The 16819-nt window shown below is 37.6% G+C and overlaps 1 protein-coding gene and 1 long non-coding RNA gene across 2 annotated transcripts; both read right to left on the bottom strand.

Moving 5' to 3' along the window:
- Positions 1-927: 927 nt before the first annotated feature.
- LOC108606470 (obg-like ATPase 1) lies at positions 928-3312 on the bottom strand. The gene is made up of 6 exons (XM_017996598.1): positions 3266-3312; positions 3165-3192; positions 2827-3012; positions 2160-2220; positions 1718-2099; positions 928-1661 (listed from the first exon to the last, which is right to left on the bottom strand). The coding sequence occupies exons 3-6, from the start codon at positions 3005-3007 to the stop codon at positions 1092-1094; spliced, it is 1194 nt and encodes a 397-aa protein (XP_017852087.1). The 5' UTR covers positions 3008-3012; positions 3165-3192; positions 3266-3312; the 3' UTR covers positions 928-1091.
- A 4132-nt stretch (positions 3313-7444) lies between these two features.
- LOC117134932 lies at positions 7445-8323 on the bottom strand. The gene is made up of 3 exons (XR_004458917.1): positions 8225-8323; positions 7773-8167; positions 7445-7724 (listed from the first exon to the last, which is right to left on the bottom strand). It is a non-coding gene; the product is annotated as an uncharacterized LOC117134932 (long non-coding RNA).
- Positions 8324-16819: the final 8496 nt, after the last annotated feature.

The raw sequence follows: 16819 nt of genomic DNA, 5'->3' as shown, positions 1-16819 counted from the left end.
CTCGCGCCCTCTCTATTAGTTGAGCTCTTTTGCATCACGCGCTTTGCAGTTGCATTTACATATCCAGGCACCCCCCTCACCCCTTAACCAACACTACAAGACCAACATCTTCAGAACTGATGTTTAATGTCCAACATGCGGTAAGACGATTAAATAGTTTAGTACTTACGTTAGAAATACAAAGTAAACATACATGCTATGTATGTAATACATATGAAGTCAAAAACTAGCATTCTATTTGAATTAAAGTGAATTAGAAATCAAAGAATGCATATAATTTGAATTAGAATTCAAAGAATGAATTCAGTTTAAATTACAAATTACCAATTTAAATGGAATTTTCAGAAAGGAATCAACTCAATATCAAAATTACTCTTTAAGATGCATCAGATTGGAATAAAAAATTAATGTATTAAAAAATATCTAAATTCAGGATGAATCAGTCAATTCATTTACTTCTGAATTGATTTCTATGACTACATAGTCATAATCTATTGACCATAGATCAAAGATGTTTTTGTTTATATTGATTATTCTTAAAGAAATATTAAAGTGGAACTGGGAACATATTTTTCTAGTAAAAATTCCCTTTTGCTGTTAGTTCTTAGTCAATTTCGTGTGACTCTTTTGAGTCCTAGCATCATTGAATTTTTAGATATCACAGCTTCCTTTGTTGTTTAAAATTCGAATTGCTCACAGATCTAAGAAATTTTCACTAAACGAAAGTAAATTACTACAACAGTGGAATATAATACAAAATGATTTTAACAAATTTTTTAAATAAATAATTCATTGAATTAAATTTGCGTACATTTTGCTTTAAAGACATTCGGTTCATTGATTTTGTGGAATTTTTAGAGTTCTGGTGCTAACAATTTGATTTGATCGGATCAAAAACGTGTACAATAAAAAATGAAACTCATTTTATAGCGTTATAAAATTCAAAATGCATTTAGGCCTCTCGGCACCGATTACAACTTGCGTGTGGATCATTGGTCAAGACGCTTTTAAGCGTATCGAAACAGTTGCGAGTATAAAATTAGATTAATATACATTATGCTGAACATGGTAACAAAGGCCACAAGGCGATATCATTTCTTCTTGGCATCCTTAAGACCAGCGCCGGCATTGAATTTAAAGAATATGATGTCACCATCCTCGACGGTGTAATTGCGTCCCTGTTGGCGATATTTGCCAGCGGCCTTAGCGGCCACTTCGCTGCCCTCGGCCTTGAAGTCCTCAAAGTGCATCACTTCGGCCATGATGAAGCCTTTCTCAAAATCTGTGTGTATGCGTCCGGCGGCCGCTGGCGCCTTGGTGCCCTTCAGTATGGTCCAGGCCTTGACCTCATCGGCACCAGCGGTGAAGAAGTATTCCAATTGCAGCGCCTTGTAGCCAGTGACAATGATCTTCTCCAGCTGACTTTTGCATTTGGTTTCCTCTTCGTAGGCCTTGCGCTCCAGTTCATTCTTTTCGCTCAACTGCTGCTCAAAGGCACCAGAGAAGGGAATAAGCACTGCACCCGGATCGTTCTTATCAATCCACTCCTTGATCTTCGGCAGCCACTTGTTCTTCTTGCGTATGAAATCCTTATCGGACAGATTGACTAGATATATGACAGGCTTGGATGTCAGGAACAAATACTTGTTCAATGCCTCAATCTACGAAAAAGAAAGAGATGCAAGATGGTTGTCGAAAATTATCATACTGCTCTTACATCATGTGCATTCCAGTCCTCAAAACGCAACTGACGCTTCTGTTCCATCAAAATTTCCTTGATCTTCAGCATAGAATCATATTCGGGCTTGAGTTTCTTGTCACCACCACGAGCGACCACCTTTTCCAGCTTGTCCAGCGCCTGAATCAGTTTCTCCTCATCCTTCAGACGCAGCTCTTCGGAAATAATTTCCAGATCACGCACTGGATCCACTTCGCCTTCGACATGAGTTACATCAGGATCCTCAAAGGCACGACACAAATGGAAAATGCTATCGCACGCACTGATGTGCGAGAGAAAATCATTGCCCAGACCTTGTCCCTCGGCAGCGCCCTTGACCAGACCGGCAATATCCACAACATTGAGATAGGCGGGCACAACGCTGCAGTCGACCGCAGTCGTTTAATAAGCTTCAGTGTGTGTGGACTTGATAAACACTCACCTGGCCGGCTTGTGGAAGTCTACAAGGAAATCGAAACGCTCATCGGGCACAGGAACGCGACGTGCGGGTAAGGCAAGCACAAGAAAGAGAGAGATAGGAAGATAGAAAAAGAGATGGCATGTTAGCTGGGATTGCCAATGCTGATGCTGTTGCTATTTTGGTTGCCATTGTTGTTGTTGCTGTTGTTGCAACCCCGGCAGCGTTGTTGGCCGCTCATTGCCAATCATTGCAATTTTCTATAATTTTGTACAATCAGCGACCCCGCTGATGAGCCGCAGGCCCACAACACAGCTGCAGCCACAGCCGCAGCCGCAACCAAAATGAAGTCGCTCAAATTAAACGCTCGCTGGCCGCAATTTGCATATCGATGGAGTTGAAGCCGTTTTGGTTGCAACTGGATGCGGCAAATTGCCGCGGCAGCGACACGCCCCAACGATGGCAGCAAAACAAAAACCAAAATAGTTTTAGAAGCGCGTTCAAGGCCAGCAATTTTGGTATTAGAAGCGACGACTCCTGCAGGCTGTGGCAACCACAGCCACAACAACAACAACAAGAGCAACTACTATAAATGCAACAACAAAAATAAAAAGATTATTATAATTATTAAATTATAAGAGGCAAAATGCAATTTGCGCCAGCGGCAGCCAATTGTAATTGGAATACTTATTCTCATTGGGCTTAATGGTGCAGAAGGGGAAATTCTCAGCGGGCGCAGCACTCTCGGTTAGCACATTGAAGAACGTTGACTTGCCCACATTGGGCACGCCCACAATGCCAATGCGGAGATTGGTGCCAATGCGACCGATCAACGGTTTGCGTTCGGGTTCATCATGCTTCTTAGGTGGCATCTTTCCTGCAAGTGTATACAAGTGTCACAAATCAAATGTGGCATGGTCTCAATCGTCGTCGTTTTTATTGTTGTTGTGCATTTGGCTATTTTTGGCCACAACGTTGGCACATAACCTCAACGTGGCAGCACTTGGTAGCACATTGTTTTGAACTTACCTGTAATTTATGCTGCGTATCGCAATTTCTGCATGAATTGAATGTAAGACAAATTGTTGTTAGTTTGTTTAAGATAATAAATGTTTTATTGACAGCCTTACTTTTACACCGGTCGAGATGGCAAGGAGAGTTAGTGGTGTTTTTTTTTACGATATATCCCAATGTCGATTTTGAGCGATGTATCGATGTTATATCGACTGAATTTCGCTGTAAATGGCAAAACAATTAAGACAGCAAGTGCTTATTATTGAATGTTTTAATTTAAATTAAGTTATGTTATGCTTGCTGATTGATTTATATATTTTATTTGACTCTCAAACTGTCTGCGTGCGATATATCGATGTATTAAGTAGCGCATTAAAAATGTATATAAAACTGCTTGTGTTTTAGCTTGGCGTTACAATAAACAAGTGTCAATGGCATTTTATTATAGTGCATTATAATATTATTAATAAGATACTAGATTGCAATTACATTTATTAAATTCTTCAACTCAAGCGTTGCTTGCAAAGCGCCGCCAGCGGGCATTTCATAAGCATAACGCAACGCTGCATAGCACTGAGCTTCGTGTCAGTCAGCAATGCTATTTAGTTTGCGCTGCAGGCAATGGAGGGCGCGCAAGTGCTGGCGCGCTTTTTAAATTGCTAGGCCCTGTGGTATTAATGACTTGACAACTTGTTGTTGCGATTCGCACTGACATTAACGTTGAAAGCCAACGTGCTACGCATTAGCCGAATAGCTAACTGTTATTCTTGATTAAAAGCGAAAATATTTGAAACAATTTCAGCTTGGCTTGCTTGCTTGCTTGGCCTCCTGGCCAAGAGAGCACTCAAAACCAACTGTCAAGGTCACGTTGCCGACGCACGTACACGCAATTTGGCGATTTAGTGAAATGCCTTGCAATAATCAATAATTTCGCATAATTAGCGGACCGATCGCGAGAGCTTTATTGCGCACTGAAACGCAATCCCAGTTGCCCCTAAAGCTAAAGTCTAAAGAGTGCCAGAGCGAGACAGCAAGAGTTGATATTGAGTTGAAAAAAATCTTTCGATCGTTCGTACGTTCGTACGTTCGTTGGTTCGAACGATTTGATCATTTTGATTGATTCCTGTAGCGCGTTTATGGCCTTAATTAAAAGCGCCGTTATGCGTGAGTGCTCGCACATACCAATACACATGTCTATGGCTATGCGTGTTAGGCAATGGGCCAATGCCATAATTTTACGCTAGTTTAACTCCTTGCCGCTTGCGGTTTTTCAAAACATTTAAAAATCCATTTGTTGTTGCCCTATTGGCAACCGCAGCAGCAGCAGCAGCAGCAACAACAGCAGCAACAACAGCAGCAGCAACATTTTTAGGGATCATGGCCAGAGCGTATAAAAAAAATTAAACTACAATGAGAGCAACTGTTGTTTCAATTTTAAGTCCACAAACCACAAAACGTTTTCTCACACTTTTTTACTTCTACTACTTTTTTTTACACACACACGCACACACATCTACATATGCTGCAATGTGGTTTACCTGCTGACGTCTGGCAAACGTTCCAAAAGTCACAAGTTTGTTTATGCCGCCAGCCCTTACCAATTTTAAACTAAAACAATAAGTAATAATCAACTTTTTGTTGAATTTGTCAACGAATAAATTTGTGTTCCATTTGTGATTTATATAGCTTGATTAATTGCTTAAATGAGAGTATTAATCTTAAGCTGAATGTTTAATTTTTAATAATTTTTAACTTTAATTAGTTGAGTTTCAGCAAAACAAATATTTACTCTTATTTATTTATTATATATAAGAATAAAATTAAAGGCTCTTTTTAATATTATAAAGATAAAGATATTATATTTAGATTGTTTAACGTCAGAACAAATAAAATCAGCGTTTCAAATTAAAGTTCAAGGCTTGTGCCAAATTGTTTTCTCAGTTTCTATTTAGCTAATGTTAGTGCCAAATGCTTGCTCTTTGTTTGTTATTAACTTTTAATATAACTTCGTGTAAACTATTCAAATTAAATTTAATACACATTGCTGATTTGCACAATGTATTATTGCAAAGTATTTTAAAAATTTGTAATTTAAATTTATATCACTTCTTGAACAATTTTCACCTCAGTAGGCTTAGAGAGAATTTTGCTTAGTTAATGCAGCTCAGTCTCATAATTTTTAGTTTCCATCGGGGTCTTAAATCGAACACATCGTAGTGCAAAATAAAAGTATTTTCACATATTAATATTATTAATATATATATCATCTTAATAAAAGCGCATTATTTTGTTTGTAACGTTTTCTCAAAATTCAATTCACAAAGCCTTTTTTTTTCTAACAATATTGAATTGAATTGCAAATTAATTTAAAAAGGTTAGTTTACAAATTTTGACTTTTGGCTTCTAAGCACAAAGTTTCTTCCACTTAGAGGACGTTTCATTGGCCTGACATAATCTCTCTTCGGTTTCTTCTTTTGTTTGGGATTGGCCTGGGATTTATACTTCGGTTTCGACTTACATTCTGAACTGAATTGCTTAAGTTTGGCGACATTCAAATCCATTGAGGCCTTATTGTGCTCCTGGCCTTTCTTCAACATCGCAGTCTTCTCATCAAGTCGTTTAGTGTCATCCAGATTACTGCCTGTTATCCATGCAGATCATGCTGCTCATCCAGCTTGATATATTGATTGAAATATAAAAAACTTTGTATTTATCATAAAAAACAAAGCAAAAAATTCAGCGGCGCCTATTTTATTTTATATAAATTTCCAATAAAAAAAAATGTCAAGCTAGATCTGAGAAAGATCAAAATATAGTTCAGCAGAATAAAAAGTATATGCAACATTTATTAATAGCTGGAAGAGCGTTAATTAAGAATAATCCAGGGCTTGTTGTGTTAGCTTCAAGCAAAAATTTAATCTAATAAAAAGGCTCTAGAAATTGATGAGAATGAGATGGCCTGGGATATGTGCTGGCTGGGTAAATAGATTGCATTAATGGTTATAAGAGAGTCTCAAGCGATATGAAAAGTTAGGCGTGACTTTTGCGGCGTAATTTATAACTTGGCTTGAGTAGTAGCTGCAAGTTTGTTGCCTAAGTCATTCGTTTGTTGGAGCGCAGAAATGAATTAAAATTTAAAGCGTAACTGCAATTTGAATAAATTTGCGTAGCATTCGAGCAGCAGCTGAATATGCGTGCCATAAATAAAGAAAGTCAAATTCACTTCAATGCGGCAACATTATAATTAAAGGCAATAAAATATGAATATTCTATTTGTTAGTGTGTGTGTGTGTGTGTGGCTGTGTGTGTGGCTGTGTGTGTGCCACATTTTCCATAATTGGCGCAACAAGCTGGAAAAGCAGCAAACAAACAAACACTCCACCTGCTTGACTAGGGTGGGGTGGGGGGCTGGCAACGCCCACGCGACGTTATTAACAATGAGCATTTGTTTATGTGCATATGCATATGAGCAGAGGCGTGGCCAGAGCCAGAGCGAGAGGACTCCACAGTCAAGACTTGAAGTTGGCTAATTTGTTAAATTAGAAAACTGACCCACAATGCCAATCAAAAGTAGCAATTACTCGACTATGTTTGGAATTAAACAAAAGAAAAACGCATATTTCATTTTCATTGGGGCGAGTGGGCGTGGCATCATCTCTCTGCGCATGCGGGCGGGCCAAGCCCAAGCAGCCCACTTTTCTATACGCGCCCGCTTGCGATAATTAAGCGTAATAAAAGTTGAACTAATGGCGCTAATTAACCAAAAGCATATGCAAAGTAAATTCGAGAAAAAATATAAGCATAAGAATTAATAGAATTTAATAAACTTGCACAATCTTTAGCTTTATGGTAGACATATCTGTGTAGTCTAGCGAGCATATCTTGAGCTTATCCCATCATTTATTTCTTAGCTTAGTGTTAGTTTATTTTCATTAAATTGTATCTATCAAAACTCCAACCAGTTAGATTGACAATCGTTATGTTAAACTTCAAATATTTCAATTTAATTTTGCTAAATAACTCAAAATTTTCTTTTGCTTCAAATATAAATCAATGAATAAATCATTCAATTCTACATTTTGAAAAATTCGTCATAGGAACTGCAACAATCGCGCTTTGGATTATCATTAGCGCTCTGCCAGAAATTAACAAATGTTGTATATACTTTTTAGTCTGCTAAACTTTATTTTTATCTTACTCAGATCTTGCTTGCCATTTTATTTATTGGCAATTTATATAAAATAAAATAAGCGTAACTGAAAGCAAACAGCTTTATCATTATTTGTTGACTGTATATTTTTTGCTTTGTTTTTTATGTTAAATACAAAGTGTTCTATAATTATTTATGACAAGCTCGTCCCCGTTGGATCCACGAAAATGCATCGCGAGCCAGCATATGACATGGACATGGGCGTGGTCAGTCCAACCAGCTGCTCATCGCCATGATCCGCGGCATTATCAAACAGGAGTCCGGCAATCAGCGCTTCACAATTTGCTTGACTCAGGCCAACTTATGACCCATTACGCTTCAGGCCGTGAATTCTGCAGTGCATTGAGCTCTGGTCTAGTTGGAAGCTTAAGTGATCCAATACAAATTGTTTTCAGTTAACAAAATCTATTTACTTTAATTTGTGCAGCATTTGCAATTCCAAGCTGATGAACTGAATGCTCACGAGCTGCGATCTCTAACTCCAGCAGCAACAATCGCAGCAGGATCAGCAAACCAAAGCACTGGAACTCCAGGATATAAACGCTCGTTTGGCTTACTTCAGAGCTTGAGACTTGCAGCTTAGCTGAAAGGAACGGAGCTGACCAAACGTCTTGACGAGAAGGCAAAGGACTGCAGCGAAGTTGAAGAAGGGACAGGAGCACATTAAGGCCTCAATGGATTTGAATGTCGCCATTTGGCCATAGCTGCAAGCTTAAGAAATCCAATTCATAATGTAAGCCGAAGTATAAATCCAAGGCCAAGCCCAAAACAAATAAGAAGAGTGACTGTGCCAGGCCAATGAAACGTCCTTTAAGTGGAAGAAATTTTGTACTTAGATGGCAAAAGTCAAAATCTGTAAATTTACCTTAAATGCATTTTATATTTAAAATGAAGACTGTAGACTTTTAGATTTGTAACAATTAAGTTCAATTTTGTTAAAAAAAAGGCTTTGTGAATTGAATTTTGAGTAAACGTGACAAACAAAATAAAGCGCGTTTATTTGTAATATTAATAATATTAATATGTGAAAATACTTTTTTTTTGGCACTACGATGTGTTCGATTTGAGACCCCGATGGAAACTAAAAATTATGAGACTGAGCTGCAGTAACTAAGCAAAATTCTCTCTAAGCCAACTGAGGTGAAAATTTGACTTTTTCCATGGCTGCCTAGATGCGTTTTATGGTTTAAGGAAATGGATGGTCTTTGGGCTGTTTCCGCAAATTATTTATTTATTTGAAACCTGCCCAAGATAAGCTAAATCTAAATTAAGTAGATTATTCTTTTATTTAGCTGCGCTTCCAATGAAATTGTTCGCCTCATTATAAATATAAATTTGAATGCTATAAACTCAACTATGGACAGGCTAACGCCTCTCTGGCGAGCCCAAATAGTTGCAAACTATCCTCAACCGCAAAGGACATTGGCATGTCCGCCCCAAAGGCTGTCAAAGCCAATGGCATGTTGCATCTGCTGCTGCCAAATTATATGTGGCAACAACAAGAGAATTGAAATTGAAATTCAAATTGATAAAGCATAGAAGGACAAGAGCTATGAATTATTGCGAGAAATAGACACTCGGCAGAGCAGAGAGCGCAGCAGAGCGGAAGTTAAAGCAAAAGATAAAAAACGCAAACGGCTGTCAAGGAGTTGCGAGAGTGAAAGAGAGAGAGAGAGAGAGAGAGACTAAAGGTGCGACAAATGTGTGTGCAGTTCATTGTTATAGAAAAAGCTGACACCGGAACCAGTGAAGGGACACACACACACACACGCACGCACACTCATGCGGCTATGCGACCGAAAAGTGGGTGTTGCCCTTATGACTCCCCTTGCCACACGGCTCGAAATGGAAATCGTAATAAACGCAATAATAATCATAAAAAGAAAAAAACAGAACTGAATACAGCGTGAAATAAAAAACAAAAACTAGAAACTGGGAAAACAACAATAAGAGCGAGCTGTGCATGAAAATGGAAACTGAAATCCACCCCTGAGGTTATATAGACTAGAACTATAGCTGGAACTGAAGCTGTAGCCGAGCGATCCACGGACATATCATAAATGAATTATGCGCTAAATGCTGCGCGTTCTCTTTCTTTGCTAGCTGTCTCGCTCTGATTAGCGCACTCCCTCGCCGAGAGAGAGAGAGAGAGAGAGTGAGACACAGCTGGCCAAGGAGTCGCCTCCACATTTATTACCACAGCTCACATTTGTGGCACGAACTGTGGCAGGAAACTGTTGCATACGCAGCTCAATAAGCGTAACAATCGATTCGAATCGATATCGCTGCAAAGTTCAGATAAGATAAGATTTTCCATGAGTTTGCCTTGGCATTATTTTCTTTCTCAGCTTAACTTGCCTCAAGCTTTGTTGCCATGTTGCTGCTCTAATTGAGTGTGAGCAACTAATTTTCATTTTATAATCAATCTTTAAAAGATTTAGTTTTAGTTTATTTGCAATTTATAGCTGAAGATAGTTTGTGGATTTCTTTAAAAGTAAGCGCAATAATTTCCTAAAAAAAATAATGATAAATGAAATTATTTAATAAAATTCATTTAGATACCATTAGTAAGCGAAAATATTGATGGGTATTAAATAAATTAATAATGCGTTCTAACGACATTTAATTTCATTAATAAATAAAATTGAAAAGTAATTTTATATTCAAACTTTTATTATGCAAAATTTAAAAATAATTTTAACTTTAAGCTTGTATAAGTTTGAGCTTTACTTTCAACTTTTTTAGTTGAAAATTAAGAATAGTATTTTTTTTAATTTACCAATTTTTATAGCAGTTCCTTGGTGATATTTATTTCAAAATTTCGATTAAATTCTTATTCATTTAACTTACAAATTAAGCAATAAAAGTTAAAATTGTTTTATTATTTGCATAACTATTTAAGCTGCTTAATTGCAAAGTCTCTTCTTATCCCATCTAGTTAATGCTCTGAGTAAGATCAGTAGCAATTGCTGTGGATGCCTGAGCTTCAATCGAAGAAGTTCACCAAACATTAAGACAGCACTTGGAAATCTATAAATGTAAATAAAAATCGAGAGCTAAACGGATTTAGCTTAGCTTGGTCTTGAAATATTTGTGGAGCTCTAGTTAAGGTTTAAAAGTTCAAAATAATTTGAATAATTTGCGGAAACAGCCCAAACATCATCCATATCCTTTAACCATAAAACGCATCTAGGCAGCCATGGAAAAAGTCAAATTTTCACCTCAGTAGGCTCAGAGAGAATTTTTCTTAGTTACTGCAGCTCAGTCTCATAATTTTTAGTTTCCATCGGGGTCTCAAATCGAACACATCGTAGTGCAAAATAAAAGTATTTTCACATATTAATATTATTAATATAACAAATAAAAGCGCTTTATTTTGTTTGTATTCCAAATTCAATTCACAAGTCCTTTTTTGTTGAAACAAAATTGAATTTAATTGTTTTTTTTTTTATTGAGATAATACGCCATGCAGTTTATTGTTTTTGGCATGCTTTCTGTCTATTAACTATAATAACAAAAAAAATAGAACACAGAAATGAAATAAAACTAAATATAAAATTGAAGGAATGTCCTAAGATATAAGCCGGAATTAATTAGGTACTACGAAATCATCGGTCAAGAACCCGAGCCAGCAGTCTTGAGGTGGTCGTTTAGTCTCTCCAACGACTGTGCGATGCCTCGCGAGGCGTAGCCGGCTGTTTCGATAGCTCCAAGCCTCCGAATATTTGGCCAATTGCTTGATCGCGCCAATTTAGGTACTTGCGGTCGGCGCCGATCGTACGCGCTCATGTACATGGAGCTCCAGAGATCCTCCGTCAACGCTTGCTTGCAGAGCACGTATTTTGTTGAGGTGTGTTTTCGCTGCGATACCGTACACCTGTATTGCGTAAAATAAGCTCGGAGCTAAGATCTAAAGTCTACAGTCTTCATTTTAAATTTAAAATGCATTTAAGGTAAGTTTACAGATTTTGACTTTTGCCATCTAAGTACAAAATTTCTTCCACTGAAAGGACGTTTCATTGGCCTGGCACAATCACTCTTCTTATTTGTTTTGGACTTGGCCTTGGATTTATACTTCGGCTTACATTATGAATTGGATTTCTTAAGCTTGCAGCTATGGCCAAATGGCGACATTCAAATCCATTGAGGCCTTAATGTGCTCCTGTCCCTTCTTCAACTTCGCTGCAGTCCTTTGCCTTCTCGTCAAGACGTTTGGTCAGCTCCGTTCCTTTCAGCTAAGCTGCAAGTCTCAAGCTCTGAAGTAAGCCAAACGAGCGTTTATATCCTGGAGTTCCAGTGCTTTGGTTTGCTGATCCTGCTGCGATTGTTGCTGCTGGAGTTAGAGATCGCAGCTCGTGAGCATTCAGTTCATCAGCTTGGAATTGCAAATGCTGCACAAATTAAAACAAATCGATTTTGTTTTGTTTTTTGACTAAAAATGTGTTTAATCAATTAAATATTATTTTAAATTAAACATTGTTTTAAAACTGTTGATTGAGATGAGCTGTCCAAGTACTTGACAATCTCTCAGCTTGCGGCAAGAGCAAGTTGCAACTTGAGGTTGCAAGTGGTTTTGGCCGCTGCTCAGCTCGGCAGCATTGATGAGCCGCAGGCAATGGCGCATAATTTTGCAAGTGGCCGCCATTTTGGTGGGGCAATTACAGCAGCCAGTGGCCACCAGACTATACACTGCAAAAAAAACCAGAAAATAAACAGCAAAAAAAAATAAATGCGGCAATAAAAATTAAGTTGAAGTTGAATTTGAAATTCAGATGGCAACGAAGCGGCAGCGAAGGCGACTTTGCCCAATTATTATTAATAACAATAAAAAGCAACAACAACAACGACATGTTGCAGTTGTAGAAAGAAAAAAAAGGCAGCAGCAGCAGCAGCGCTGACGACACACGAAAAAAAAGTTAATGGGACCGCATTCATTAAATCCATTTAATGTACAGAGAGAGGCAAATTATTGCGCTGAAAAGCAAAAAGAAAAGCAACAAAAAAAGAAGAAGAAGAAAAAAAAAAATGAAAATATATACGAACCATAATTGCAGTTTGGCTGACGCGGCCCAAACGACGACGCAACGGACGACGAAGACGGCCATTAAAATGGCCAACAAATTTCAAGCATGCAGCTAAGTGAGTGGGTGGGTGGGTGGTGTGTGGGGTGGTGGCTAACACAGAAATGCTTTTGACGCGTCGCAGCAGCAAAAGCTCCAAAGCTAACAAGTTCAGCTGCAAGCGAAGCTAATGGCCAAGTCCAAAACGAAAAGCAGGCCAGAGACTCAGGCGCTCGCTCTCGCTCTCTCTCTCTCTCTCTTTCGCACTAACTTGGCCCGCTGGCTAGCGCGTGCTCGTTCTGGCTTTAATTACTTTCTTGGAAAACACGCGCGCCATTTTGTAGCAGCAACTATTGCCGCTGCTGTTGTTGTTGTTGAACCTTTCTGGCTTATTGTAATTTTTCGTGGCCAAGTTGCCATCTCTTTCTTAATCGTCAAACAATTTGCAAATCGCATGCAATTTGACTTTTGTCGTCAGTCCCCCTTTTATTTTGCTGTTGCTGCTGCTGCTCTGCTCCTCGTTGTTGTTGTTGTTGTTGTTGTTGTTGTTGTTGTTGCATTTCCTGAACGTTACATGATCATTAATAAAATGCTCCAATTATGGCTAAAAATGTTGAGCACTCAGCTCAGCTGAAAGAGTCAAAAACTTTTGGCATTTCCATATTGCCCAGCTGCTGTCCCCTTTGGGCCACATTTGCCTTTTGCTTTTTGCATTCTTGACCAATTTAAATTGTTGCCTCGCATGTTTAGTCCACATTTTCCACACCTTTTAATTGACATGGCGCCCCCAGGCCACAACCAAAGCCAAAGCCAAAGCTTTGCCTTCAACAATTCCACGTACTCAATCTGAATCTCAATCTCCAATCCAATTGATTTCAATTTCCCTGTGACCAAAATGCATATGTTGCAACAATTTTAATAACATGCAGCATGTGGCAAGCTTATGCTAGAGGCTGCAGCGAAAGAGAGAGAGGAAAGGCTTGGGAAGAAAATGTCATGACATGTTTTTTGTTGATTTTATACACAGAAAAAAAAAGTGCAGCATAAATAGTTAGCATACAATTTGAAACGAGATCAGAGTAAAACACTTGACTTAACCCCTTTGGACTCCAACTTTTTGCCTGAAGAATTCAAAATTTATTTTTTATTAATATAAATTAAGTTTAGCTAAATCATTGATAAACAATATTTCATTTATAGTTTTCAGCTTTTTATATTAACTTTAATAAATCACTCACTTTTAAAAAGTCTCAAGAATTTCAGCTTATTAAAAATATTTTGCTCAACTTGAAATTAAAATTTTTTTTTGCTCAAATTATGAGTAAAGCCATTAAACATTTGAAATTGAAATTAACAGTTTTTTTTAACGGGCATGTTAACTTGACAATTTAAATAATGTACAACTAAATAAAACAAATTAATTTATTTAACGCTGTTGTTGTGCTTTAAACGATAAATCAAATGATTGTTTCCAGTTTTTGTCGATTCGACAGTAAAAGAAAATTATTACAAAAAATTTATAAAAATATTATTTGAAAAATATAATCGAAGTGTTAAATTGATATCAGTTTGTGTTTATTATTAATAGTTAATAAGCACAAATACACAAACTAAGGAAATAGTTAGTAGTAGAAATATTAGTAGCTAATCAAAACAAAGTACTAACTATACAAACTTTATTTATTTAATAAATATCAACTATGCGCAGACGACGGTAAAAGGAAATAATTACTAAATGTATACAACATTAAATAAAAAAAAAGAATTTAAAAATTAAATTACAGTTTGCGTGTAAACAGATCCAAATTTCGAGTATATCAAGCAGAAACTGAGCAATGAAGTTAACTTAATTTCAATTAATTTAATCATAACAAGCTGATTAACATTGTACGACGCATTGAAATGTATTATTTTGAAGAGTGCTTTGAATTTAGAGTCAATCGCATTTGAAGTCAAATTATTCACTCACAAACATATAACAAACAATATATTAACAAAATATTGTGCACAAATATTTTACAAATTTTTATATATTTTCTGCAAGAAAGAAATCTTAATCCTTAACACTGCCATGGTGAAAGCAAAGTGCAAGCACGAGAATGTGGTGCGTCCTCGACCAGAGCACTTAAAGCCGACAGCAGCGCCTGGGGCTGGAAAAATAAGGAAGCCACGGACTCCCAAAGTCAGTACGGTGGGGATGCTGATGCTTATGAAGGAAGCGGCCCAAATGGGCTATAACTACCGCACGCCTCAAGAGCCGCAGATGTAGTCCGAGCCATTGGACCGGACCATTTAGCACTTTGATTTTTGCACTTTTCTCTTTGCCATCTGTTTAGTTAAGAATTCTATTTCATTTTATTTAATTCTTTGGCATTATCAATCATTGGTGAGTTTATCAACATTTGTCTGCCAGCCATTTTACGATTGTTTCTCATTTTTAGCGCAATTTCAAATTTGTGAAAAAGAAGCAACAAATTGCGAGCGTCAGTCACGAGCCATCAATTAAAATTTATGTTAAATATAAAGATGACAGCTATAAAATTGACAAATATCGACAAGACAATTGCATAAAGAGCTGCGCAAAATACAAAAAAAAAAGTAAAACAAAATAAAAATATAAAAAATAATTTTAAATTGATTTCAGCGTTGCTAAATTTTGAGAGAAAATGAGCGTTGAGGGCTTCAATATATGTTTTAAATTTTGTTAAAAATAAAAACCATTGTATATTTTTTTTAAGCCGCAACATAATGGAGGGATAGAATTTAATTAGAAAATTGATTAAATTAAATATTTAAGCATATTCCCATAAGGTTTCATTGAACATATTCATTTATCATTTACCATTTAGAATTTTTATTTTATTTTATTTTTAACAAAAACAAAGCAACCTTTTGAAATGCAACAAAGCTCAAAAAATTGAATTCTATTCCATTCGACATAAATTTAATTTAAGTCATAAGCTTAATTTAATTTTGTATTATTATTAACAGTAATAATTCATAGCTCTTGTCCTTCTATGCTTTATCAATTTGAATTTCAGTTTCAATTTTCTTGTTGTTGCCACATATAATTTGGCAGCGGCAGCAGATGCAACATGCCATTGGCTTTGACAGCCTTTGGGGCGGACATGCCAATGTCCTTTGCGGTTGAGGATAGTTTGCAACTACTTGGGCTCGCCAGAGAGGCGTTAGCTAATGTATTTGAAACGCTGTCCATAGTTGAGTTTATAGCATTCAAATTTATATTCATAATGAGGCGAACAATTTCATTGGAAGCGCAGCTAAATAAAAGAAATACTCACTTAATTTAGATTTAGGCTTATCTTGGGCAGGTCTTCAAATTAATAAATAATTTGCGGAAACAGCCCAAAGACCATCCATTTCCTTTAACCATAAAATGCATCTAGGCAGCCATGGAAAAAGTCAGAAAAGTTTCTTTCTATTGAGTTTAAATATATTTTAAGCCACAAACAGAATTTGCTTGAGCTCATTTAAGCCGAAATAATCTTAAAGCAGCAAAGCTAATGCTGCTTCTTGTGGTGGGGAGGGGAGGAGTGGCAAACAACTGTGTAGCGATTTGATGAGCTGCAAATGTTGCAAGTTGGCGCAGCTTTTGGGGCAACCTCGGGCTGCGATTACGCAAGTGATTAGAGGCCACAAACTGAAGACTCAAGACTGAAGACTAAAGACTAAAGACAATTTGCAATTATTGGTAATCGTTTAGTGCTGTGGCATGCCACATGAAGCACTTGCAACACACTTGTGTGTGCAACTGCTGGGCAAATAGCCCTGACTAACTAACACTTAGTGGCAGCTATTAGTGAGTGGAAAGCGTTGAGCGTTGAGCAGAAGAAACGAAAAAGAAAAACGAAATGAATGAAAATTTCAAATGAAATTGTAGCCACGGCTCTAATTGGGGCTTATTAAAATAAGTTGTTGCTACTATTTTTGCTGACGCATTTTGTCAAAATGGCAACAATCGTTTAAGTAGCTTAAGCGTGTGAGCGAGACAACAATAGCGCAGTGAGTGAGAGAGCGAGAGCGAAAGCTGCAACGCAAGAGCGAGCAACGTTTTGCGATTGGAGAGCAGCCGTCGCAGCCGCAGTAATAAAAACCGGACGGCATCTGCGTCGACCCCCCCTCACTCTCTGCCCGCCCCTTGCTCGCTGCCCATAGCCCATGGACAACGCCTGCAACGTGACTGATTGCCACTTGGCACGCAACGGCAGCAGCAACCAGCAACCAGCAACAGCAGCAGCCAGCAACGACTTTGGCCGCTTGGCAACTTTTAGCTTTAGCTGTTGGCCAACTTTTTTCGCAGTCAACGCCATTGCGCAGCCGCCGTTGACGTCAAAGCCAGCGCAATGGCCGACAAAGCGTTGCTGTTGCTGTTGTTGCTG

This window comes from Drosophila busckii, chromosome X (assembly GCF_011750605.1).
Source record: "Drosophila busckii strain San Diego stock center, stock number 13000-0081.31 chromosome X, ASM1175060v1, whole genome shotgun sequence".
Classification (NCBI taxonomy): Eukaryota; Metazoa; Arthropoda; class Insecta; order Diptera; family Drosophilidae; genus Drosophila; species Drosophila busckii.
Note: the sequence above shows the minus strand (reverse complement) of the source record. Positions and strands in the feature narration are given on the sequence as shown.